General features: G+C 48.7%; 1 protein-coding gene and 1 long non-coding RNA gene across 3 annotated transcripts in view; both read right to left on the bottom strand.

Moving 5' to 3' along the window:
- Window positions 1-715: 715 nt before the first annotated feature.
- Window positions 716-8,147, bottom strand: LOC125149961 (uncharacterized). Its single transcript, XR_007146116.1, has 3 exons — window positions 8,091-8,147; window positions 1,367-1,419; window positions 716-773 (listed from the first exon to the last, which is right to left on the bottom strand). It is a non-coding gene; the product is annotated as an uncharacterized LOC125149961 (long non-coding RNA).
- Window positions 8,148-12,805: 4,658 nt separating this feature from the next.
- The window catches only part of ENTREP1 (endosomal transmembrane epsin interactor 1), a 68,004-nt gene continuing 53,319 nt past the window's right edge, over window positions 12,806-27,490 (bottom strand). For both annotated transcript variants that reach the window (XM_047831136.1, XM_047831135.1), the window contains 5 exons: window positions 21,493-21,622; window positions 21,245-21,323; window positions 19,464-19,622; window positions 16,669-16,961; window positions 12,806-13,627 (listed from right to left, as the gene is read on the bottom strand). In XM_047831136.1, the coding sequence (XP_047687092.1) occupies window positions 13,424-13,627; window positions 16,669-16,961; window positions 19,464-19,622; window positions 21,245-21,323; window positions 21,493-21,622 (865 nt within the window). In that variant the 3' untranslated portion in view covers window positions 12,806-13,423. The remainder of the gene's footprint in view (window positions 13,628-16,668; window positions 16,962-19,463; window positions 19,623-21,244; window positions 21,324-21,492; window positions 21,623-27,490) is intronic.

The raw sequence follows: 27,490 nt of genomic DNA on the forward strand, positions 1-27,490 counted from the left end.
CCTGTTTTCTGCGGGGCCATGTGGTCACCGGTGTGGCCCGCGGGTACCCAGGCACCTGAAATACCAAGCAGGATGCTGCTCGTGTAAGATGTCACCTACAGGGAGCCTGGGGGTGGATGGGCAGCTACCTGGGACAAGGGGGCCAGGAACAGGATGCCAGGGGCCACGGAGAATAGTCAGCCCACCGTTTGGCAGGAAAGGTTGGCGAGCGTTAGGTTTGGGGGCCCGTGCCGTCCAGACAGGAGCAAGTCTGTTTCCGATTGCCTTTTATTTCACCTATTTCACTTTTCACTCAAGAAGAGTTCCAGGGGAAGGGGCTCGCACAAGTAAACACCAGCTTACCTTCTACCCTGCCCGCTCCCTCAGCGCACTCCTCCAGCTGGGAGCACGGCTTGGGGCCAGTCACCGTGCTGGAGTGGGACACAGAGGGTGGGGGCTAGTCCCGTGCCCTGGGGGTGCACGGCAGGGACCTGCCAGCTGCCGTGTGGCCAGAGACTGGGCCAATGCATGGGATCTGGTTCCCTTTCACCCTGGATCCCCAATAGTACCGAGGCATCTAGTAAGTTACCTAAGCTCGGTGTGCTTTGGTGGCCTCACCTGAGAAATGGAGACAATGACCGTGCTTCCCTCAGAGGCTGGCTCTCGAGAGTAAGAGAGAAAGCAGATGAGATACACAGAGCAGCTAGCTAGCTCCTGGCCGTGGAAACACTCCACGGTGTTAGCCATGCTTCTCCTAGGAAAGTCTCAGGGGCCGACATCCTCGTCCGGCATCCCTGTAGGAAAACACAGAACAGCCCTGCCTGAAGGTGGGCCAGGGGTCTCTGTGCAGCACCTGGCTGTCCTGGCCGGCTGTCCTGGCCTTCTTCAGCCCAGGCCAGCTTGCTGGGCCCATCCGTGATATTCTACAGCCACCTGGTGGGCCATATGGGAACAGAGCAATTCATTCAATAAACTCTGGACTCTGCTCCCAGAGCAAAATGCATGTGTAGATTCACTCCCCATAGATTGTCCAGGGCCTGCGTTTTCCAAATTTCTCTCTGGCAAAAAAGAGAACAGTCATTTGGTGTTCCCTTGGTTTATCTATAGTGGGTGAGATTGGGGGCAGGGGGGCGGGGATAAACCCTTCCCATTTTACTGCTTGGCTCAAGTTGTTTTCATTAAAAAACCCGTTAGGTGCAGAGAAGACACCGGGCTACGGCCTGGAGATGAGAGAGGGTCTCCACCGACTCCAGAACCTTCCATCCCATGCAGTAGCTCTCGCTGGCCAGGGTTCCAGGGGTCCCAGCCAATCTGGCCAGGAGGTAGTATGTTTCCTAGGCTGGCACTCCACAGCTTGGGACACCAGTGAGCCCCAAGTGCAGCTTACCCTGGTGAGGTGGGGACATCAGCCCGGAAGCCACGAACAGAGTGATGTAGTTCCTGAAAACAAACCAACAAATCACGTGGAAATGGAATCCTTAAAAATGGACTCTAACTTTAAATGAACCAAGAGAATTTACGATTGAAAAGAGTCAAGCCACCAAATGCCTTTTACTAAATGATGGCAGATCTGATGTTCCCTGGAGGTAAATGGAACACTTGAGTTCTTTATTTAGATTCAACAAGCATTTACTCAGTATTAATACCGTGCCAGGAGCTGTGAACAAAACAAAACCCCTGCCCTCCTGCAATTTATATGCTAATGGAAGAGACAAAAACCAAACAAGTAAAATATATAGTTATGATGTGTGCTAGGGATAAATATTAAGCAACAAAAGGATGGGAGTGCCAGGGGACTGCAGTTTTGGAGAGGGTGCCCAGGAAAAGGCCTCGGTGAGAAGGGAATAGGTGAGGGCAGCAAAACACAGAGATTTCACAAAGCACTGCAGGCAAGGAGATGGTAGGTACAAAGGTCCTGGGGCATGTTCAGCACAGTGAGGCAGTCGCAGCAGAGGGCAGAAGGAAGGAGAGGGTAAGACCACCATGTCAGGGATAACCCTAAGTTCGGTATGTGGGTCCCTGTAAGTGGCTACGGATTCTGGCTTTTATTCTGAGTCAGGTGGGAGCCACTGGAGGGTTTAGAGCAGAGGAGGAAATTGATCTGGATTTTATTTTAATAGGATTGCTCCACCTGCTGCCAAGAAGGGAGTGAGGAAGAATACAGATCTTTGACTCTTGCCTCCTTCTTTCTCCCATATCCAGTTAGCCCAAATGTTTGTCACTTCTGCCTCCGAAGTATTTAGTCCTCCCAATCAGGTTTTCAAGACCATCCTTCTGAATCATGTTAGCCAGTCCTTATTTAAAATCAATGTTTAATCTTGGGGCCCCTGGGTGGCTCAGTCAGTTCAGTGTCTGACTTCAACTCAGGATATGATCTCACTGTTTGTGAGTTGGAGCCCTGTGCTGGGCTCTGTGCTGACAGTTCAGAGCCTGGAACGGGCTGCAGATTCTGTGTCTGCCTCTCTGTCTGCCCCTCCCCAGCTCACAGTCTGTCTCTCTCTCTCTTACAAATAAACATTAAAAATTTTTTTAGGGGTGTCTGGGTGGCGCAGTCGGCTAAGCGTCCGACTTCAGCCAGGTCACGATCTCGCGGTCCAGGAGTTCGAGCCCCGCGTCAGGCTCTGGGCTGATGGCTCAGAGCCTGGAGCCTGTTTCCAATTCTGTGTCTCCCTCTCTCTCTGCCCCTCCCCCGTTCATGCTCTGTCTCTCTCTGTCCCAAATAAATAAATAAACGTTGAAAAAAAATTTTTTTTTAATTTTTTTAAATAGAATCAATGTGTAATCTTTATATACAAGCGATTTTTCTGATTCCAAAAGTAATGCAAATTCCTGTGAAATGTTGGAAAAATTTAGACAAGTAGAAAAAGGGACGCCTGGGTGGCTCAGTCAGTTAAGCATCCAACTTGGGCTCAGGTCATGATCTCACGTTCATGGGTTCGAGCCCCTCGTCGGGCTCTGTGCTGACAGCTCAGAGCCTGGAGCCTGCTTTGGATTCTGTGTCTCCCTCTCTCTGTCTTCCCCTCCTGTGCTCATTCTCTCTCTCTCTCAAAAAATTTTTAAATTTTAAAAAAAGAAAAGTAGAAAAAAGAAAATGGCAATCACATGTAATCTCAGCACCTAGAGAAAATGACTGTAAACATTTTGCTACCTTTCTGTTCAGACTATATACTGTGCACTGTGCTGTATTTCCTAAATCCTTTTACTTACATTATATTGCAAACTCTTCCCCATGTCATTAAGAATTTCTTTGAAAACACTTTTTAATGGATACACATTATTCTATCACATTTGCCAATTTAAAAGGTTTTAATGCAAGGAGTTTTAACTAGGCTGCTTAATTAGGCTTATTTCAATTTTCTCCTGCTATTTTTTTGTTGTATTAAAAAACTTTTTTAAATATTTTTGAGAGAGAGAGAGAGAGAGAGAGCGAGCGAGCATGAGCAGGGGAGGAACAGAGAGAGAGAGGGAGACACAGAATCCAAAGCAGGCTTCAGGCACTGAGCTCTCAGCACAGAGCCCGATGCGGGGCTTGAACTCACCAACCGTGAGATCACGGCCTGAGCCGAAGTTAAACACTCAACCGACTGAGCCACCCAGGCGCCCCTGTCCTGCTATTTTTCAACTGTACTGTGATCATTATCTTTGTTCTTAAATCCTGTCCTGATAGTGTTAGCAATAACAGCTCCACAGGGGTCCGTGTTTTCGGTTTCCTCCGCTCCAACCTATGCCGCCTGGAACCTGGGAGCTCTTTCCAGGGCTCCCCTCCAACCCAACTGCCTCAGCCTGGGATTCCAGGGTCTCTGTAAATGGATCCTAACCCTCGTCCTGCATCATCTCCTGTAACTGTTCCCTGCTTCTGGAACAACCTGTCCTCCAAACACAGCTTCTCCCACCACCAGGACTCTTCTTCCTCTGCCTGGAACACCAGCCACCCCATTCCTGCCAGTGGAAATCCCCTGCGGCCCTCTGTGTCCCCGCCCAGAGCAGAAGGCTCGCTGCCTTGTGACTCCTCGGGTACTTTTCACAGCCTGTCGCACAGCACGCCGTGGTGCACGGCTCAGCTGCCTCTCTGCCCTGCTATTCCGGGAGGGCCGTGTGGTCTCGCTCATTTCTTTCCCCGTTAGACCTAGCACAGTGCCTGGAACATGGTACTCAGAACATGGTGTATTCAAGCAACGGTCACCACTCGGCTAGAAGCTTACAAAAGTGGCAGGAACCTCACTGTCTGAGGCCAGCGACCCCACCGCCCCCACGTAAGCGGCTATGGCAGGAGCCACATCTGAATCTGACCGTGTCTCATGACGTCTGCTGCATCCTCCTTAGAACAAACAACCAGCCACCACGGTCACCACTCCCTGGGTAACTGCAGCAGCCCCCTGTCTCCTTCTCTCCTCCTCCCCGTCTGAGCAGCAGCCAGAGTGAACCCATTAGCATGGCAAAATCATGTTAAGCCCCTGCTCAAATCCCTTTAAATGGGCTCCATCCCACATAGACTTAAAAACCAAGAACCCTGGCCTCCTCTCTGACCCGTTTTCCCATCCATCGTTCCCGTGCTCTCTCCATCCCAACCAGAACACTTCATCAACACACACCAAGAACATTCCTGCCCCAGGACCTTTGTCCTTGCTGTGCTCCCTCCCAGGAGCCCTGTGGCTCACTCTCATCTCAGGTTTCAGCTGAAACGTCACCTGAGCAAAGAGGATTTCTCTGAGCAGGTCCTCTGATACAATGCAGCAAGACCTCATCTGTTTTCTCTGTCTGGGGGCAGCGGCCCCTGTCACCTCCTATCCTTTCATCGTGCTTTATTTTTCTTCATAGTCCTTATCACTATTGCTGTTGTTTTAATCATTTATTTCTTTATTATCTGGCCCCTCTCACTCAAATCAAAGCTCTCTGAGCCCAAGGACGGGGTGGAATGTGTTTTGTTCTCTGCCTCATCCCCAGTTCCTGGAACCGCACCCACCATCTAGTTGTCACTTGGTAAATATTTGCCAAGGGAGTGAGTGAATGAATGCGGGAATGAGGGCAACCGCCTCTCCCTATCCCACAGGATGAGGAGGGGCTTAGATCTCCAGGCAGAGCAAGGAGTGGGTTCCGGAAGATGACCTCAGTCTAGGCAGAATCCCTGTTCTAAGTCCCGTGGCAGAGATAAATGCTGAAGTCTCCCTTTGGCACTGTGGTGGTTTTAAAAATACATGCACACGTATTTGGATACACCTTCAAAGGGTACAGCTGAATTCCCCTCCCCAGATTGTGGGCTGGACTTCATGGCTTGCTTCTAACAAACAGAAATGGTGGCTTGTCACTTCCAAGGTACAATTTAAGAAGCCTGCAGCTTCCCTTTCAGCAGCCTCTCCAGTTTTCCTCTGTCTCTCAGATCACACATTCCGGGGGAAGCTGGTTGCCTTGTTGTAAGCATCCCCACAGACAGGTCTATACAGTAAGGAACTCAAGTCTCCAGTCAGTAGCCAGTGATAAACTGAAGCCTGTCCACACCACAGGAGTGAGCCTGGAAGCCAGCCCTGAGTCCCAGGTGAGCCTTCAGCTGGCTGCTGCTCTGACTGTGTGACAGCAACCTCATGACCGTCCCTAATCAGACCCATCCAATCAAGCTGCTCCCAGGTTACTGACTCTCAGAGCCTGTGAGGCAGTGAGTATGTATTGTCTGAGGATGATTTGTTACACAGCCATCGGTGACTGATACAGTCAGCATGCTTTGTCCAACACGCACAAAAAGTAACCGTGCACCACCAGTACTTGGCTTTCCAGGTGGCTTTCTGAAATACAAGCTCCTGAACCGGCTGCTCGGGGGAGGAGCACATGGCCAGTCCCTTCTGGGTACCAACAATGCCGTGTGTGTAGTGACAAGGACAGGGGCTTCCAGGTTGGACTTGGCTGGGTTTAATCTCACCAGCTGTGTGATCTGAAGCAAGTATTTTAACGTTTCAGAAACTCCTTCTTATTGTTTATAAAACGGTGATAGTAAAACAATCAGGCATGCGGTATAGTACGGAGGTAAATTCTGCCAAGTGCTAAGCACAAGCGATGCACACACCATTACAGTTCATTCTCTTTGCAATTCTGTTTTCTTGCTACTCATGTGTCAAGGTCTTCCCTGACGACTAAGTCATCTCAAAATGCCAACGACAACTATCATGTGTAAATCCCAGGCCTTGTGTTTAAACAGAGGTGGACTTACTGTGAAGCTAGTAAAATGTCAAGTATGATGGCCCCTCAATTACATGCACCCCTTTCAAAGCCAGGTACCTAATTTTATATTCATAATTTTGTATACTTTTTCCTCAAGAGGGGTCCCTAATCACAATGAAAACATACCACACTCTATAGAATGCAATTAAAGCAATAAGTAAGAAAAATCATCACGCTACATACATTTATCAATAAAAATAAAAGGAGTTCAACTTCCAGGTCAAAACAGTTGAAAAAGAACAACAGAGTAAACCAGAAGAAAGCATAAAAAATAATAAAGATAAAAGCAGAAATTAATGAGTAGAGAAACAGTAGATGTAATTGACGAATAAAATTCTGTTAAAAAATTGATAAACTTGGGGCGCCTGGGTGGCTCAGTAGGTTAAGCTTCCAACCTCATCTCAGGTCATGATCTCACAGTCTTTGAGTTCGAGCCCCACGTCAGGCTCTGTGCTGACAGCTCAGAGCCTGCAGCCTGCTTCAGATTCTGTGTCTCCCTCTCTCTCTGCCCCTCCCCTGCTCATGTTGTCTCTCTCTGTCTCAAAAATAAATAAAAACATTAAAAAAAAATTTTTTTTAATTAATAAACTAAACAAATCATTAGCAGGTTGGTCATGACAAATAGGCAAGAACACAAAATGAAGAACGTCAAGGGGGAAATAACCTTTGGAACAGAAGTTTACTTTTACTTATGACTACTTCACAAGACTTCTATGCAAATAAATCTGGAAAACTATATGAAATGGACGATTTCCCAGGAAAATTAAAATTACTCCAATTGACCACCATTAGAATGAGAAAGTTTAGGGGTGCCTGGGTGGCTCAGTCTGTCAAGCGTCTGACTTCGACTCAGGTCACAATCTCATGGTTCATGGGTTCCAGCCCTGCAAAGGGCTCTGTGCTGATGGCTCAGAGCCTGGAGCCTGCTTCTGATTCTGTGTCTCCCTCTCTCTCTGCCCCTTCCCCACATGTGCTCTGTCTCTCTCAAAAATAAGTAAATATTTTAAAGAATTATAAAAAGAAAGTTTAAAGGGACCAACTCCATTGAATAAATGGAGATATTAAGGAACTAGCCTACACAAAAGCACCAGACTCAGAAATGTTTCCACAAGAAATTCTACCACACTTTTACAGACAAGATAATCCAGTGTTCTTAAAATGTTCCACAGCACTGAAAAGGAAGGAAAACTTTCTAATATGTTTTATGAAACAAATATAACACTGATAGCTAAACCAGAAGCAGTATAGAGAAATATATAGACCAGTACCATTCATAAATATCACTGCAAAATTTCTAAATAAAATATAAGCAAACAGTGAATCTAACATCTAACACTAAGAAAATAATTCATCGTGAATAAGTGGGATTTGTTCAAGAATGCAGTGTTGGTTCACTATTACAAATCCATTAAAACCATAGCCCATGTTAATAAATCTAAGGCAAAAAAAATCATGATTATCTTCATAAATGCTGAGAAAAATTCAATAGCTCTTCCAAGAAAAAAGGGAGGAAGAGGAGGAAGGAAAAACCTCAAAAACTTCAAGATTGTTGTATACTTCCTTAATATGATGGAAAATATATGATTTTGTCCTAAAGATAACATCTTTATGGGAAGCATCAGAGGCATTTCCTCTAAGAAAAAAAAATCAAGGATGTCTGCTCATCTCCACTACTGTTTGTACTGGAGATATCAGCCAATGCAATTAGACGAGAGAAATCAAGTAAAGCCCTAAGAACTAGTGAATTTAGTGAATTGGGACGGTTATTGTGATGATTACCAGAACTAAGTTAATACTCTGGAAGGACTCCCAATAAATGTTAGACATTATTAATATTTTTAATTGCGACATTGGTGTTAATGTTACAATTGCTTAAGAGTGCCTGCAGGTGTTTCCTTTACCTTCTTGTAGCTCCATGCTAGGGCAGTCTGGAGAAGAACACGCTGTCTGTGATGACAGAAGGCGGAAGACATAGGTAAAGTTCTTGAATTCTGACATTTGTAGCTTAGGTGATCCTCAGCAAATGAATTAATCTCTCTGGATGTTGGGCTCCTCATCTATAAAACGAAGAGGTAGGCCTCTGTCCCTGACACCTCTGATACTGTGGTTTATGATTTCTTGTTGAAAACCCACTTGCCTCCACCAAACAGATACGGAAACAGTGGGAGAAACTGCTCCTACCAAAAGCAAAGTAATTCCAGCAACTCTCCTTGCATGGAGCCCTTCCTGTCTGATAGGTGTCCCCCCTCCCACCATGAAATGGATCCTTTTGCATTCATGCTCAGTATCTGCAGACACTGGAAGAAGTCTCCATCCACCTGGGTCCTACAGCCACTTTTCAAAAGAGAGGAACTAGGATTCATCCCGAATTTTGGCCCTAGCTCCTTTGTTAGGGCAAAACACAAAGGATCCTGCCAGCTGTGGGCATGAAAAGAAGCTTCCTGCTGAGACAATGACATGCCTGAGGCCAAGGACACAGTGTGGCAAGAGGTGCTCTTTCAGAAGAAAAGGTGCTCGTCAGGACAAAGACTCTCTCCTTGGCCAAACTTGAATTGGCTCCTCTGAATCCTCTTTCTGACCAGGCTCCAACCTTGAGCTCTGTCCTTGGTTTTAACAAGGATCCTGCTGGGGCAGTATAGCAAAAAACCCTACTCCCTCTCCCAACCCTTGGTATCTGATCACCATGGCCTGCCTTCCAAAGAGTTCTAGTGAGTTGGTCTAGCAAACATCCCGCAGCCCTGATGTCTCCTCTTGTCATTTTCCATCCACTGACCCCACCCTGCTCCCTGGCACTTGTCCTTGTAGTCAGAGTTGAGCCTGATCTGTCTTCCCTACTGCAAAACGCCACTGCAGTTTCTCCTGAAATAAGTCTTCCTGCCCATCTTCAACAGGTGTCACGAATAACTTTTCTTTAAAGGATTTCCAAGATGGTAACCACCTGCTGCCACAAGCCCAGGTGGGCAGAGCTCTGCCCTGCAGCTCTGACCTTGTCCGCCAGGACCTGTTTCACAGTCAAGGATGAAGGATCCTTCAAACCATCCTGATAAATCAGGCCCAGGACCTTCAGTCTTCCCAGGTGACCAAAAGACCATCCCTTGGGGTCAGGGAGCCGTTCAGCAGCAGCCCAGAGACATGTAACTTGCATTTATTATTTGTATACTTTATTTGCCCCCTCTCTCCTCTGAGCAGTCTTTCCCCAGCACCTGGCCGGCTGCCTGGACTCTGGAGCTCAATAAACACCTGCTGAGTGAGTGGGAGGGTGATGGCGCCTTCGGGGAGAGAGAAACAGAAGCAATGTGGTGCCTTGTGGCCCCAGACTTGGCTTCCCTTGCAGCAGCGGCAGGGAGGAAAACCACGTAAACAAAGATGCCCTTGTCCGGGTCCCTCCCTCACCCCCTTTACTGTTCTCTTTTGCACCCTCCTTTGGTGGGGGGAGTGGAGGGGTGGCGAGGGTGGAGATGTGCTACTTTGTTCTGTTTCCCCAAATGCCGGGTGGAGACAGGAGCTATTTCTCTCCTCTGCCAGCTCTCCCGAATCCTGAGGGGCTTGCCAAAGCTCTTCTCTGTGACTGCAGCCTCAGAGACACGTGGGTGCGGAGGGAAGGGTGTCTGCCCATCTTCCCACTCCCAGGCTTCCTCATCCGTGTCCCCAGGTCCCCGCACACAAAACAGACTCAGGGCTGAAAGTGGGGCTAGGGGAGGAATCCCAACATGCTCCACTCAGAGTGCAGGCCACTGACCCAGGCCAAGAACGCTTTGTTCCTGGCCCCTGACAAGAGCAAGTTCTGGAAATGCAGCGCTGGGGTGTGAGATGCTGATGGGGGCGGGGGGGGGGGGGGGGGGATGGTACATGCCTAGGGGCGGGAGCTATAGGAGAGATCTCTGTACTTGGTGTTCAATTTGCTCTAAACCTCAAACTGCTCTAAAAAAGTAAAGGCTGGGAGGTTACATCTTTCTGTGTTTTTTTCCTTACTATGATTTCATTTTCCTGGTCAATCAGTACTGTGGACTGAATGTTCACGTCCCTCAAAGTCCATCTATTGAAGCCTTAATGCCAAGAGTGATGGTATCTGGAGGCAAAGCCTTTGGCAAATAATTGGGTTTAGGTGAGGTTATGAGGGTGGTGTCCCCACGATGGGATTAGTGCCCTTAGAAGAAGAAAAAGAGGAACAGACTTCTTTCTTCCTTCCCGCCTGCCCTCTCTTCCCCTCCCTCCCTTTCCACTACAGGAGGACACAGCAAGAAGCCCACCATCTGCAAGCCAGGAAGGGGGGTGTTCTCACCCGACACCGAATCTGCTAGCACCTTGACCTTGGACTTCACGGGCTCCAGAACTGTGAGAAATAAAGCTTCTATGTCTACAGGCACCCAGTCTTTGGTAGGCTGTTGTAACAGGCCTAGTCAACTAACACGGTTTTCACTCAGTCTATAATTCACAAAAGCTTTTGGTCCATGACAGATTGGAGGGGGGAATAAAAATTAGTCCTTCATCCCCAATAGTCTGAGAAGCTCTGACCTGCACCCATAGCCCTGGTCCTGGAGCCAGAATTACTGGTCTCCTTCTGCTCTGAGACTCAGTTTCCTCAAGTGCAAACTGGGGTTGTAGATGGATTGGACCTGCTCAGTGCAGCTGTTCAGCAAATGCCTGGTTCTTTTGGCAGATATGGGCAGCCTTGTGCCGTTCCAGCCACGGACCCCTCTCCCTAATCTCACCGTTGGGTAGGCTGTTCCAAAGAAAGCAGGTCTTCAAAGAAATTCCGCCAGCCAGACACAAACCCACACTGACATGTCTGTGCAGAACAGTTTGGAACCTTGGGAAAGTCCCACTCGGTCTTCAGACACTCGGACACACAGCTTGTGTGAAAGGGTGAGGTACAGATGCCAACATTATGAAGGAGCAGCCCGTGTCCTGATCCATCCCAGGACAGTCTCACGAAGTGGGGACCCGATTCTTACTCCCCATGGGAGCAGAGGCAACGGTAGCCACGCGAGTCTCCTGCCCAGCCACACGTCTTGTACCTCGCCAGTGAAAATGTATTTTAAAAACCCCTCACGCCAATCAGTCAACCCTCTGGGGTCACTCTGATAACTACATTTGAGATGCTTTGTCACCACCTCGGTGGTCCTCCAAGGCTAGAGAGGCGGACGCTGTCTGCACGTGAGGTGCCCACCCCCCTTCTCTGAGCCTTCCGGGTGAGGAAGGTAATGGTACAGTGGCAGTTGGAGGTAATGGTACAGGAGGGGAAGAAGACGGATGCTGCTAAAGACAATGCCCTCCCAGAATGGTAGAGATCATAAACCTAGAGATGTGAGAAAGGCCAGGCCCTCCCCGCCCCCCCCCCCCCCCACCCCCACCCTAGGGAAGCGGACCAACCCCCAGTGGGCAGCTGCGAGGCTGACGGCGAGGGCTTCTAGAAAAATGAAGAGATTGCTTGCTGCCACAGAGAGTCCAGTGCCTGGGAGTGGGGGAGGAGAACAGAGAAACTGCAGGTGGGGAAGCCGCCGTCAACCTCCTCCACAAACACAGGCCGCCCGCCCCAGAGCAGCCTGCCAGCCCCCCAGCTCTCCCTCGCGTCCGGCTCTGCTTCCACAGCCAGTGCTCCCCACCCACCCCAACCAGCGCCTCCAAACGGCCTTCCCCCCTCTTCCTTACTCAGCCCCTCCAGGGGCCCCGCTGCAATTCCCACTCTGGCCTGGCCTGGCCTGGCGGCTTGCAGCCAGGAGAGTCTGTGCTTCCATCAGCCTAGCTAGAGGCCTCAGCAAGCACTGCGTGAAAGAAACGGGAAATGTCAGACTGCCCCTGTTCGGGAGGTGGAGAGAGACCGTGGCTTCTGGAGGGGCTGCTCGGGTGGGCACGACATCTCTACCACTGAAGGGCTGAGGGACCTTGAGCAAGTTACGGAACCTCATCTTCCTCATCTGTAAAATGGGACCAGGAAGAGCACCCACCTCTTTGGCCGTCGGGAGGTGAACCGAGAGCTTGGAAGTCCCCCTACCACAGTCCCCGGAGCACAGGCAGGGCCTGGCAAGGAAGACAGTCTCTCCTTTTATAGCCTCAGCCCCCAACCTAAACTATTCTCCAGCTGCACCTGATCTCTTGAAATGTAAATGGAATCTGTTACTCCAGTTGAAAACTCTTCCGGGGTAGCTCACGGTTAGCAGGGAAATCCAGCCTAAGGCTCCTCCCACCTCTGCCCTCTCTCTGCTCCCATTGGCCTCTAGCGCTGAGGGTTGCATTGGCCATTCGCTCCTCCTGCAGCAGCCTTCCCTGACTCTCAACGTCGAGCCCTGCTCAAACATCAGCTCTTCAAAGAAACCTTCTCTCCCTTCTTCGCACGAATCCCCAGTCTATAATGACTGATCTGCTGCTCACGGCCCAGCTAGAAGGAAGCCGTTCCCTGAAGCCACTCAGCCAAGCGCTGGCTGAATGAACGAAGGTCGCGTTGTGATCCCCAGGGGGATGGTGCTTTGGAGATGAAGCCGGTTTGGTGGTCTGCCTGGACCTGAGCAGCTGCCCACCTCTGCTTCAAGTGTTCAGCCCTTCCTAAGGAAAGGCCTAGGTCACCTAGACACGTGCAAATGGTATACACCGAGCCCAGAGGTCCAAAGTACTCATTTTTATTCTCCGCCAGGCCTTAGCCATCTCTAGTTTCGCAAGCACGAGTAAATGGAATCAACAAGACCCTCTCCCAAACGTCTTTCGTTACGATTTGTCACTGAACGAGTTCCCCGTTTTTCCTAAAGAGACTGTGATTTGAGGGTGACCTAAAATGAAGCTTGACAAGTGCAGAAAACATGGGGGTTAATCGTCCTGCCTCTGTGCCCACTGCTCTCCCAGGGAGCAGCGAAAGGCTGCGGGAGCTATCAACAGCGGCCCAGCAGATCTGTCCTTCCACTGTGGGAGGCATGCGGCGAGGAAGAGAGTCACGGGGCGTGAGGTGGGCAAAGAATCACTAGCCCACTTTCTGCCCAGGTGACCTGGCAGAGGCCTCCAGATCTGTGCATCCAAAAGCCAAAAGTGCCCAGAGGAACCTGCCTGTCCACCCCTGAATGCGCTCAGTCAGCAGAACGAGGTGCCAGAGAGGGGGGACGAATGTCCTCCAGCATGCTCCCCCCTTTTAAGGAGTTCCCGGAGGGCGCACCAACTCCCAGCCAGGGGACCCCGTGGTTGGGGATCATTCCTCCTTCCGGGTCCATCTTCCTTCCTGCCCCCCCAGGGGCCTGGCCTCACAGGTTCACAGGACAGTCTCCCGGATGACGCCGATGAGGCTGTGGGGCCGCTCGGCCTCCGCTCGCCGGGGCCTCCTCTGGGCTCTCGGCCTCCCCGCCGGGACGAAGGTGCTGAGGTCCCCGCAGCTCTGCAGGTGCAAGAGTCCAGGCTGTCTCCGGGAGGGTGGCACGTGGGCCCTGGAAGTGCTGGGCTGCAACGGGGCCATGATCTTGGGGAGAAGAAGAGGGTGAGGGACACGTTAAGCTTCACCACATGAGGTCCCTGCAACCGGCCTCCTCTATCCATCCATGCACTCTGTAGCTCAGTTGCTTTGGAAAAGAAAATAGGCTGTTTTCCCCATGTGGAACACAACTGGAATTCACAGATGCTTTCAACAGACTGCCTCTTTTCTAACGTTCCTACGAAATTCCCCCAATTTTCTATGGTGTCGGCTGCCCACCTGCCTCACTTTACCTCCCGGGTCTCCACATTTCTGGAGGGGACAGGAGCTGGTGACGTGGATTCCCAGCTCCCCGACAGCAATTGTGACGTGGGGCTGGAGCATCAGTAGTTCTAACAGGAGCCCAGGTGACAGCAATGTGCTTGAAAAGTGAGTAACTACCAGTCTGGCATGGAGTCCAGCTAATGAGGTTAGAAAATGTCAACCAAAACCAGCGACGCTTCCAATCAACCTGACAACCCTTGGATAAAAAACACAATAAACAACATAAAAACTAAGCCACTCTATTTGTAAAAATGTTTCAGAATGGTTCTACTGCTCGATCTGTTTTGCAGTGGAGCACATATGTGACTTTAAACATGTCAGAATAGCACTTACTTTGTAAAATGGCAAAAATACAGGGAATTCCTCATCCAATTGGGATTGACGAGGGGAGAATTGTCGGGTAGGTACATGGAAGTTTCCAGAAGCGGCACAGTCATGACTATATGACCTGTAATACTGTTAGTGACTTGAGAAAAACCCAGGTGCTTCATTACTACCTGTGATTGTTCTATCACAAAACAATCACTGGGATGACTTTTTGTCTCATTTATACCATTCTGAGAGTTAAAAAAAAATTTTTTTTTTAATGTTTGACAGAGAGAGAGGGAGAGCGTGAGTGGGGGAGGGGCTGAAAGAGAGGGAGACACAGAATCTGAAGCAGGATCCAGGCTCCGAGCTGTCAGCACAGAGCCCGACGCGGGGCTCGAACCCAGGAACAGTAAGATCATGACCTGAGCTGAACCCGGACGCTTAACCGACTGATCCACCAGGGCACCCCTGTACCATTCTGAGATTTTAAGGTCATGGGAAGAAAATCCCTCCAAGAGATGGGACATTAAATTTTGCTACCATACTGTTATTATATTTGTCCTTCTGGTTAAAAAGAAAACTCCAGCAATCATAGACGTCAATTGTCATTACGTGTAAATTAGGACAAGTGGTTTTGACACAGATAAAAATTAAAATGGCTCTAAAAACGCATTCCAGTAATACCAGGAAAAGTAAAAATGTGCAAAGCTGAGTGGAGTCAGAAATAAAAGCTCTCCTTCTGCTTGTCCCTACTTCCTTCTGTCTGGGGAGAGACGTGACATTACAACACATCACCGATGGGGGCCACTCCTGGAAGGAGCCAGCAGATGACCCGGAGTCCACTGCAGCAATCCCAGTGCCTGAACTTTTATCCAGACTCGGCACAAAGACCCGGCAGACATTCGCGGTGACAGCATCTGTCGAACTGAAAGTGCTTGTTCTTTTTCCCCAAAGCTGTTTTCCAGAGGAGCTCGTGCAGAAGGTCCACGCCAATGGCTTGGCAGATACGCCAGCTCTCACCTCCCTAGGGCTTGGCAGCCTTGCACAAGTGGCTCCAAATGCTTGCTGTTTCTCAGGCTGTCGGGGCTGGACAGAGAGGAGGATGTAGGGAATGACTTCCGGCGTGGGCCCGGGATATGAGGATGTAAATGTCTCCCCTACACAGACACTAACGAGAGCCTGACCCAAGACCACAGGCTGACCACTGGTTTAGAAAACAGCCAACAAGAGGGTCTCCGGTTCACGTATCTGCTCATGTGAGTAATCAGATGTCTCTTCTACTCCCCTGGGTCCCCTGAGGGGCCAGGAGAGAAACTGGCTTCTGTCAAAAGAGGCCAGCAGGTAGAAAGGGGAAACGGAAAGGAAGATGAACAGGGACTTTGTCCGTCTTAACAACTCACCGAGGACCCTGTGGCAACTTCCCTTGGGCCCAGCAGCCCAGTGTATGCGTTGGGCACTTAATGCACACAGACACCGGCAGGCATCACCCGTGAGCCACTGTGCTCTGAGATCTACCATGGCCGCCCCTCATCCAAGGGGCAACAAAGTAAGTGCCTAAAACATAACGGCTTTTAAAAGAGGTGGGTAATTAAAGCTGTGACCCGTCCACAGTTCTCATCAGGAGCAAACCCTCTTCGTTCAGAGGCACAGGGGTGGGGACCACCCAGTCCAAGGCTTCACTTTTTTAAAAAATGAGAAAACTGGGGCACCTGGGTGGCTCAGTCAGTTAAGTGTCCGACTCCTGATTTTGGCTCACGTCATGATCTCACGGTTCATGAGTCTGAGCCCCACATCGGGCTCTGTGCTGATAGTGCAGAGCCTGCTTGAGATTCTCTCTGTCTCTCTCTCTCTCTCAAAATAAATAAATACACATTAAATAATCAAATAAAATAGGTAAAAATGAGAAAACGGGCACCCCAAATGGATTATATTACATGCCCAATGTTATCTTTCCACTGGGTGACTTCAGATTAGGGAACTGCCTTGTGGTTTTTAATCTATGCAGACGAAAAGGCATTTATTCCTTTAAGTCCTATTGGTTTAGATATCTTGCCAATACTTCGTGGGAATATCAACAGCTCCCAGAACGCTGTCAATTTTAAAATTCAGGGATGTCCATCATTGTCACAGGGCTGAGAAACCATGCCCTATCAATCAATGCCCAGACTCCTTGCTTTTCTGCCTGAGCCGCACCTCTTTCTTTTCCCAGGAGTCCTTCCACGTCCTAGGAAAATCACTTTCTCTCCCTGGGCCAAAGAGCCTGTGGAAAAGTCATCATACCTGAAAAGAAAGTGCTTCAGCTTCTTCTCTCCCCCTCCCCAGACCCCCTAAGAATCCCAATTCCCTTGATACGTGACCAGGAACTTATGTGCCTTGGACTGGAAATCAGAGAAGCTGCCTCAGCTGCCATGGACACAAGTTCTCCGACTCGCGCCCGAGATGAGTAATAAAACTACCTGTTCGAGGAAGCTGGCACTCGTGATGGCCTCCTCCATGTGCTCCTCGTCAGACTTCAGAACAGATTTAATGTTCTCGACGAGCTCATGGATGTCCGGGGTCATACTGCAGGAGGACTGCTCCAGGAACCTGGCCACCAGCAGCTTGGTGTCCATGTAGGACTTGTAATCTATCAGGGACCGAGGCCGGCATCGCGAGGCTCTGCATCTCAGACCTCTCCTCAAGGTCACCGTGGCCAGCTGCGGTCTTCCCTCTGTCTGCGTGGCAGCTTCACAGCTGAGCACCGGGGCAGCTGTGGGCAGAGACAGACAATACGTGCCCGTTGGCCATGCCCCCGTGAACGCACGCCTGGACGGAGACAGTGGGGGCCGCTAAACTTGGCGTGGAAAGCATGTTGCAAATGCCAATGACCATGCACGTCTTGCTTTTCGTCTTGCAGAGGGAAAAGGAAAACAACAACGACGACGACACAAACTTATTCCCTGAAGTTCCAAAAGGACATGTCCCCGAAGCATTTTATTGTGCCACATAAAACACAACCACCAAGCTGAAGACAGATGATAGAGAAGAGCATCCAGAATGCAAACTGCAACAGAGCAACGGTTCCATGGAGTAATGACCGGTAAGTGGGGACGGGTGGCGAGCAGGAAACAGGAAAAGAGATGGCCGGCCTGATGAAAGAATGTTCCAAGGGGCGGGGGGGAAGGTGAAGGTGGCACTTAGACTGAGGAGAGACAAGACTGTGGGATGAATGGAGTGCTCTGCTCCCTGTGACTGTACCTTTGCCCTAAACATCCTCAGGGCATGGTGCTGACTTATGGATGCTCACACCATGGCTGGGAGGTAGCTCTATGGCTGACTATTAAGGAGAGAAAAATCTAGGTGCAGAAAAATCACATGTCATTCTCGAAGTCAACACGTGGCCTGGGAAATCCACCACAGGCCCTAATTTCCACAGCTACCTACATCAGAAGGGTTTCAGGACCAGCAGAACATTACTGCACCATCAAGTGGGTGAAGTGAAACTCAGACCTGGTCTCCACGTTTTCATCAGCCAGCCAGCAGCCCTCAGCATACACGACACTGGAGAATTGAGTCTGTGAAGGCCTGACAAGCGGGAATTTGATATTCGAGGAAGAAAGGAGGCGGAGGGTGGGAGAACAGGAGGAGGAAGGGGAGCACTCCTTTTCCTCTGGAGAAAAGTAGACATGGGGAGCTCTAAACAGGGGTTAGTGGCATCCTCCAGGCTGCCATGTGCATGGGGAGGTTTTCGGAAATGCTCCCTACAGACACTCATGTGTGAGGATGGTCAGGGACTGCATACTGTCACTGGAGGGCAATCTGGTCCCTTCTACAATTGAGGGCTCCAACAGGTAAACATGTGTCATCCTTGCCCCCGCAGCACTGCAGAATGGGGGAGGGGCTCTGGAAGGATCTCACTAAGCTGTTCAGACAGCCAAGTTCCCGTGGAAGCAGGCAGGTGGCCAGCTCGAGTCCTCAACTTGCCAGGTAGGGTGGAGACCCTCTGTGAAATGGGCTTGGGGAGCTGAGGGGCCAGGCTGCTGGCCTGTGGGCTTGCAGAGGTGCTCAGTCCCAGGCGGTGGGACTCCTCCAGCGCAGAAGACAAGAGGAATGTTCCCTCTGGCGCCCACAAGGTCAGTCCAGAGCTGTGGCAAACAACACAGGCTGTCAGAGGGACAGAACCAACACTACAAGTGGGGGGAGGACAACACGGGGCCCCAGAGAGAGCAGGGGGAGAGCGTTTGCAAAGTCGTATTTGCATCGAGCTTCAGGAGAGCGGAGGCTACTTGTTAGAACAGGTCACCGAAAGAAGGCTGTACTGGTGGCCTTACAGTTTCATTGTCTTCCTTTATTTCCTTTATTTTTTACGATTTTCCACAATGAAGAGCTATTTGGTATTCACGTATTCAGGTATTCACGTATCCAGAAAAGGGACTCAATGTTCTTTAAATTTTAAAAATTTTTAAATTTGGGGGGTGCCTGGGTGGCTCAGTTGGTTGAGCATCTGACCTCGGCTCAGGTCATGATCTCTCAGTTCATGGGTTCGAGCCCCACATCGGGCCCTCTGCGGTCAGTGTGGAGCCCACTTTAGACTCTCTGCCTCCCTCTCTCTGCTCCTCCTCTGCCCACGTGCACACATTTGCATGCACTCTCTCAAAAATAAATAAACTTTACTTAAAAAAAAACTTAAAAAAAACTTAAAAAAAAAAAACTTTACTTAAAAATTTTTAATTAAAAAAATTTTTTTGATTTAAAATTATTCAAATAACATCTATACACAAACTCAAAATGGAGAGGGAGAAAACTGGAGTGAGTCTCACTCTGTCTAAAGTTCTCAAAACAAGCCAGATTTAAATAACTCAAGTACTCATACACAGTTAAAAAAAAAAAAAAAGATAAATCAAAAGAGAGAGGGTAAAAAAATACAGCCCTTTAACTTTTTCCTTCAGAGAGAAGGTTTATTTCCACAGGACTGTGAGCACCCAGAAATCAGAGTCAGATTTGCATTGTTTTCTTCACATAGTAGCACTCCACGGTCATGTGCAACCAAATGCTTTTGCTAACAATGACTTGAAAAACTCAATACCAGTCTTAAAAGATGGGGCAGATATATCTTCCTAATGTGCATGCAGAATACCTTATTTTCCCAAGACCTCTTAACCTCTTTCTAGACATCTCTTAAACTGCCCCCACCCCACCCCCAGCTTTCACCAGGCACCTTTGGGCAAACATGTGCACGGGGCCCTGCAGGTAGCTTGGGGAGTGCCATCACCTCTCTCCGCGGAATGATGGAGCACAGGGTCGCTCCTGGATCTCGCCCTCAGCTGCGGCAGGGCTCTCCGGCTTCCCGCAGGACGCAGCTGGTTTGCATCGGGCGCTGACACAGATCCACTTTCTTCTCCAGGTATGTTAGGACTGTCCCCACCTGATTCTTTAAAAAAAAAAAAAAAAAAAAAAAAGAAACGCACATTATTTCACCAGCTGCCGCCTTCAAAATGTTGGGCAGGAAACACCTGTGAGCCCCAACCTGTAGGGGCAGGAAAATACAGTGAACCACATTTGCTTCGGCTCCCGGCCCAGTGAGTTTTTACTTCCCAGCACTGTGGGAACCGCCGCCTCTCCAAACCATCCCTCCACACCTAAAACAAGCAAACAAAAAACTTTAAGTCGAAGAGCAGAGCAAAATAAAGAAGCCATTCCAAAATGTCAGGGTGTGTGTGTGTGTGTGTGTGTGTGCGTGTTTGTTTTCCTAAGAGTGTTAGAATCTTCTCCAGGGAAAGCTCCTGGCCGCTTTCCCCGTTTCTGAGAATTCAGGGTGAGCTTGCGTGGGTGGAAGTACATGCCTGCCCGGGTAAGGTGACTGTGAGGGCTGCAGACCAAAGGCAGAAAGACGAGGCATTTGCACGGCCCAGAGTGGAGGCCACGCTCGGGAACTCCTGAAGGCCAAGGGAAAGAGCCAGGGCCGCTGAGCAGATAGGTAAAACCACTCAAGAAACGGGTGACTTCTGCTCAGGATGACCAAATCACGTCATTTGTGAGCCTGAGTGTGGTCTGGGCAACTTTTTTTAAGAAGTGGAAGAATCCCAAACATGCTTAGGAGGGAGAATGCAGCTGCATTATTCGAAGATGGAAGGTGAGCAGAACAGAGACCTGTTCCAAACGGCGCCACTGAAAATTCACCTCCGTCGAAAATAGCTACACTTGATCCATTATTTATCACCACTGCCATTTTGTGCTGGTGGACAGTTTTCTGGGCCACTTAAAACCTCTCCAAAGAAAGAAAGAAAGCTGTAACAGTGTTCCCTTAAAGGACAAGGATAGCTGTAAACTGACTCTAGCGTTTTGAGGCAGGACTGAAAATCAGCATTCACTCTGTGTGAAGGCACCGTGACATAGACCCTAGGTTAAAAATGACAGCGCAATCTCACAGAAAATCATCCTGAAATCAACAAAACTCCTTTTTCCCTTTAAAAAGAGCCCAGCTTATTTTAACAGGAGAAAGAAAATCTGAGATGGGAAAACATGGGACTGCCAAATTATAATCTATAATCCATTTCACAGGGCGAAGAGCCTTGTTACCCCTCAAAGATTCTTCTTATAGTTTTTTTTGTCATGTTTATTTATTTTTAAGAGAGGGAGCCAGACACAGAGAGGGAGCCAGACACAGCGTGCGAGCCGGGGAGGGGCAGAGAGAGAGGGAGACACAGAATCCCAAGCAGGCTCCAGGCTCTGAGCTGTCAGCACAGAGCCCGACGCAGGGCTTGAACCCATGAACTATGATATTGTGACCTGAGCCGAAGTTGGACATTTAACCGACTGAGCCAGCCAGGCACCCCACTCCTAAAAAAATTCTAAGGATATCTTTATTTCTGTTTACATAGTATCTCCCACTTGCCAACCCTAATCGTTGACAGTACTTTTACACCTGGACAAAGGATACAGTGTGGACCATTGGCTCCAAGGTATCTGACCCCCAATAAAGTATCATATAGGTCACCATTTTGTATCTTACGCTGCTGAACCCTGAGTTTGAGCAGTGATAATGTTTATTACCTTGAGTCACTGGCATGCAGATTGGCTCCAAGGGGCTCATGGCACCTTCTGATCCTTCTGGCATGTGGAATGAAGATCCCTATGTCACAGGAGAAAAGAGGGTTATCTGGTGATACTCAACCCCACCCCCATCTGGACTCCACTGAACTTCAAAGCAAGTGCAGGGCCCAGTCTCCCACCGTTCTCTGTGCCCCATGCTGCACCTCCTACAAGCAGTCAAGGTACCAAGGAGAAACTATAGACTGTACCTGCTCCTGGTCCGTCTGGCTCACCACAGCCTCATAGGGAGGCGGGGGGTCCAAAGGACAGAACACTTCCACACCTTTGATTCGCGCTCCGTAGATATGTGGGAGTGGAATAACATCAGGACCGACCATCCTAGAAAAAGCATCTTGGCATCAGGAAGCAGATTCTACGGGAATTCTGCGCATCTGACGGCAGCTGCAACTAACTGCATGGTGGCCTTTGCCCATGGAGGGTTATCCACTGACAGCGTGGATGACCCCTCACCCCTCCATGACCATCTCCCGGCCCTGGAGCAGGGGATAGTCTAAACTGCTCTCCGATGGAAAGCCCAGAGTTTCTTAGGCAAGTGCAATGCCATCATTCCTTTTATGATTTTCAATGTTTTTACTTATTTTTGAGAAAGAATGAGACACAGCAAGTCAGGGAGGGGTGGGAGACAGAGAGAGACACAGAATCTGAAGCAGGTTCCAGCACAGAGCTGACAGCACACAGCCTGATGTGGGGCTTGAACTTAACGAACCATGAGATCATGACCTGAGCCGAAGCCACGTGCTCAACCGACTAAGCCACCCAGGTGCCCCTGCCATCATTCCTTTTAAATCCAAAGCAAGCGATAATCCCAAAGACAGAAAGCAGGTTAATGGCTGCCAGGGGCTGGGGAGGGGATTGGGGCATAACTGCTCAGTGGGTACCAGCCTCCCTGGAGGTGATGAGATCGCTGCAGAACCAGATGGGGGTGGAGGTTGCACAACATGGTGACTGTACCAAATGCCACTCAATGGTACGCTTTCCAATGGTTCTACTCATGTTATGAGAATGTCACCTCAATGAAAGACAAAAACAAAACTAGGGTCTCAGGGAAGCTCAATTATTTCTTACATTAGGATACGACAAGATTTCTTGCCTGGGCTTCCCTAATGCCTGATTCATGGAAACTCACTCATGGAAACTCACTGTTTGTTAAATAGTTGAAGGGATGAATTAATTTTTCCAGAAAAGCGAGCGACATCACAGCTCAAAGACAAAGCAGTGTACTTCAGGAGTCACAGAGTAACCCATCTTAAATGCAGTCAGTCAACAAACACTGACTGAGCACTTGCTTCATGCCAGGCACTGTGGCTTTTGTCCTGTGAGTGAGGGACCCTCCAAAGCAAATAAATGAAGAAACAGGGGCGCCTGGGTGGCTCAGTCAGTTGAGAGTCCGACTTCGGCTCAGGTCATGATATCGCAGTTGACAAGTTCGAGCTCCGCGTCAGGCTCTGTGCTGACAGCTCAGAGCCTGGAGCCTCCAGGGATTCTGTATCTCCCTCTCTCTCTGCCCCTCGTCCACTCATGCTCTGCTCTCTCTGTGTCAAAAATAAATAAACATTAAAAAAATTTAAATGAAGAAACAAATCTCAAGATTTTCTGCCTGTGTTCGTAAAAAACTACACACACACACACGCGCGCACGTGCGCAAGAAGGTTGTAAAGAACCTAAATTGTAAAATGGTAGCTTAAAATACACAGACTCTTGTACCTGTTGACCAAACTTCAAGTTATAAAATAAATAAGTCCTACGGATATAATACACAGCAGGGTGACTGCCGTTAATACTATTGTATTGCATATTTGAACGTTGCTAAGAGAGTAAACCCTAAAAGTTCTCAACCCAAGAAAAACAATCCTGTTACTATGTGTGGTGATTTACCACGGTGATCACTCCACAATATGCACAAATATTGAATCATTATGCTGTACACCTGAAGCTAATAGAATGTTCTAGGTCAATTATATCTCATTCTTTAAAAGACACAAGGAAGACCAGAACATCTGTACTCAGGCTGTGGAGTATTAGAGAATGAAAATAAGAGACAGGAGCAATAGTTGAACGTCTGTTCTTGAAATGTGAAAATGGGACGTAACCTGAAGAGACTGGTGACAGATTCTGGGCCAGCTGCGTGCAGGGCCTGCTTTTCTCAGAAAGGTGCTCTGGGGGGTTACGGTTGTTTCATTTTATTCCTGTGCCCACTCTGGTGGAGGAAAAAAGTTGAAAAACATGTGATGTTCTTTTTTCCTAACGATACAACCAGTGAACAAGGAGGCTCATTTCACTCAGTGAGCCCTAGGGACTCCTTCTGTCCTCTCCAGAACAATCTTTCCTGTACTCCCAAATCCCTCAGCCAGCTCCCCCTGTGTTTCTTTTTTTTTTTTTAAGTTTATTTTATTTTTTTTTATTAAATTTTTTTTTCAACGTTTATTTATTTTTGGGACAGAGAGAGACAGAGCATGAACGGGGGAGGGGCAGAGAGAGAGGGAGACACAGAATCGGAAACAGGCTCCAGGCTCTGAGCCATCAGCCCAGAGCCCGACGCAGGGCTCGAACTCCCGGACCGCGAGATTGTGACCTGGCTGAAGTCGGACGCTTAACCGACTGCGCCACCCAGGTGCCCCAAGTTTATTTATTTTTGAGAGAGACAGACACAGCATGGGTGGGGAGGGGCAAACGGTTGGGGGGGGGAGCGGGGAGGGGAGACAGAGAGAGAGAGAGAGAGAGAGAGAGAGAATCCCAAGCAGGCTCCATGTTGCCAGCATACAGCTCGATGTAGGGCTTGAACCCATGAAACCTCGAGATCATGACCTGAGCCAAAACCAAGAGTGAGACGCTTAACCGACTGAGCCACTCAGGCGCCTGCCTCCCCTTGTGTTTCTTCACTGCAGCGTCCTCCCCAGGAAGGTGACTCCCCCCAGCTTTGCCAATTTGTTTGTTAGCTCTGGTGGTCTTTTGTTTGATATTCCCCACCCAGTGGCTACCTGTATGTTCACAGAGAAGAGAGGTCTTGCTTGGGGCCAAGAGGTCAAACCGACCTCCATTTTAAATCTTAAACTCTTCAAGAAGGAAAACTAGGGGAAAAGGGGGCACATTTTCTCTAAATTGACTGCAAATGAATGGCTTCTTATGGTGGTTACTATAATGACCAAGAAAGCCTCTGTTTGATAGAAGATGCTTCTAGAGGAGAAAAGGAAAGTTCCTTACCTATTAAATAGTTTTCTCTATTTTACCTCCTTTGGGTACACAGGGATCTGGGGAGGGAAGCAGGTCTGCTATGACCTGGCAGGTTTTCTCCTGATCCCTCGTGGCTCCTGACCCCAGCTAGGGAGTAGAATCACCCGGGGAGGTTTGCAAACTATGGAAGGCCCAGGCCTCACCTCTAGAAAGTCTGCTCTAATTGCCTGTGGTGGGGCCCATACAGATAAAGAGATTTTTGTCTCTTAAAAATCAGCTAAGCAGCCATGTGACACCACAACTGAAGAAGGAATCTGGGGCTCAGAAGTGGTAAGAGATCCCCCAAGGGCAGCCTGGTAACAGACTCCAGAGTTTGGGCTCTTTCAAGTTCATCCCAAACTCTCCAGGAAGCCTTCACTACTGAAGGTAGACAGAAAACCCCAACAGAACATGCCAAATGCATTCTGTTTTACGTTGACCACTAGGCCTTGAGAACTCAGGCAAGGGTCATACAGCAACTCATACGACCAAAGAGTGGTCCTCCCCTATGTCCTGGAACAGTGATGTGGATGCCAGGCAAGGGTGCATTGAGCACCGAGTCACCCACCAGCACAGCCTGGCTCCACTTGAGTTTGGGTTTTGAACTTCATTAGGAAAGGAAATGAGCTTGTTATGTTTACCACCAAGAAACAAATTGCCCGTGTTCTGCTTTCTATAATCTTAAGTTTTCCGTAACACATTACATCACCATGGTTCAACTAGGTCCACAGTCACGGAATAGGTCAGAAGCTCTGCTTCTTGACTCCTGGCTCCAGCCGAGGATGGGGGGCTCCCCGGGGTGACGGAAGAAGAAGACGCAGCCCCTGCTGCCCTTACAAATCAAGTCACGAGACAGAAACCCATCTTTGCACAGAAACCTTCACTGCAATCAGGTTTCTGTTTATGACGGGAATTTGAGAAGCCCTTTCTCAGGGAGGTACCAATGCACGAAGTGGTTGTATTTATAGAAGTTAAATAAATAAACTTCTCTGAGAGGTCATGATATCTTACAGGAAGTGGGAGCTTCCATTGTGTGAAAACTCTTAACCGGTTGTGGAAATACTAAAGAAAACATTCATCAATCTTCTTGCCTGCCTGCTTACAAGAAAGAAAATTACCAGTTAAAGTTGAACAGCTAGTGTCTATAAGGTAGATAGCTAAAAATCTAGCAAAGTCGGCCAAATTTAAGAATGCTTTTGATACAATATGTATGCAAAGGTGAATACATTTAGCCATTTTAGTAAGGAAAGTGGACTGCCCTCTGATATTGGGAGAATTGCAGAAAATAAGGGTGTTTGCCCATTGGAGATATGATCTCGGCCTCCAGGTATATACTTCAGGCCCAGCAGTGTCTTCTTTCTCACAGGGATGGGTTACTTTAACACTCCCCTCCATGTTCCTTCTGGCAAGTTCTGAAAGGCAAAGCTCTTGAGGAGATGCTTGTCTGGATTTGGAGAGGACAGTCTCAGGACTCAGAGGGGCAAATCCAGGGATGCACCCAAAGGTGGATATACCCACATTGATAAGCATTACTATGGAGGAACTGATAAGAGAAATGGAAGAGAGGGGAAGGGAAGTGGGGAGGGGCACTGCTGGACAGCAGGACTCCAACACCCGCATGAGTCACTTTCCCTTTCTGCCACTGCAGGAAATTAAATCTGTCTGCTGCCTCCTCGTAGGTCAACCAAGGGCTCACCCACAATATCAGAAAGCCAATTAATTCTTCTTCCTGAAGAGGGCATTTCTCTTCCCAACCATGAAATAACAGGCATTTTCTACGGCCTTCCAATATGTCCACTGCACACAGCCTGAAACTGGGCTACAGTATGAGCAAATGTGTTCTACGTGCACAAGGAATATGTGTTCTATTGCTCTGTCTCTCTGGCCCCTGTAATTCTTGGCTCATTTCCTAAAAGACTAGGGAAGTCATCCTAGCCCCCGAAGCTTTGACATTCCAGCACACCACCCCTTGAACAACAGGGAGGCAGAGCTGTCCTCCGTGCACCCAGAAGCTGTCCCCTCCAGCTTTGCGGCCATCCCTACCTGCCCCCAGGTGGGTGAGCAGAGGAAGGCATGGAGATGGGGTTTAGGTACAACTCTGAGCGACACGGCAGGAAGACAACCCACTGAAAAGAACATTAATGGCATCTGTGTAGGGGCTCCCACTGGTGACCTATTTCAAAGCCACATGTGGCTGCCCTGAGCATTAGAAAATGGATTTCCAAAAACCTCAAGCCTGGCACCAAATTTGACAACTCTCCTTTGTGTACCTTGGGGATTAAAAGTAGAAATTCCTGGGCCTCTGAATATTGAGCTAAAGACGCCAGTCTTATAGAATTCAGAGATTTTTCTTTTGGAAGCTTAAATATAGTTTGCTTATCCTTTAAATTCAGCTTAAGATCACTTCATCCAGGAAGCCAACTCTGGCTGGCTGACTCTGCCTTCAAGCTCTCTGCAGCCCATTCACGATCATGGGTTATGTGGGCCTCCTCTGTGCACCCAAATCTCTCTCTTGAGATCTACTATGATCCTTGCAACACTCCTCCATAATGACCCAGACTCTGAGCTATGGAGAGGGGAAGAAGGTGGATCTAACTCATTCGGAATGCCAATAACCCAGCATGGTGACTAGGAAGCAGCTGAGGACTGATTAAATGTTTGTTGAACGAATAAATGAAGTCAATCTTTAAAGAGGTATAATTCTAGAAGTCGCTACCAACCAGAAAAACACATGCAGCATTTCTTTCTGCAAATAGTTATTCCTGAGATTTAAGAAACAAACGACAAATTTTGAGCTAGAATTTGAAAAAGAAAATAAGCATGGTGTCTATATTTTCTAGACTAGGGAGATGTCATGAATAATTAATCTTTTTTTAATGGCTGGGAAGAATGTCATGATTTGGGAACCTGCTGATGGTGTTATAATGAACATCGATTTGGCCTGCGCGTGTTTCCAGGGCAACGGCAGCTGTCAAT

The sequence above is a fragment of the Prionailurus viverrinus genome, chromosome D4 (genome assembly GCF_022837055.1).
Source record: "Prionailurus viverrinus isolate Anna chromosome D4, UM_Priviv_1.0, whole genome shotgun sequence".
NCBI lineage: Eukaryota > Metazoa > Chordata > Mammalia > Carnivora > Felidae > Prionailurus > Prionailurus viverrinus.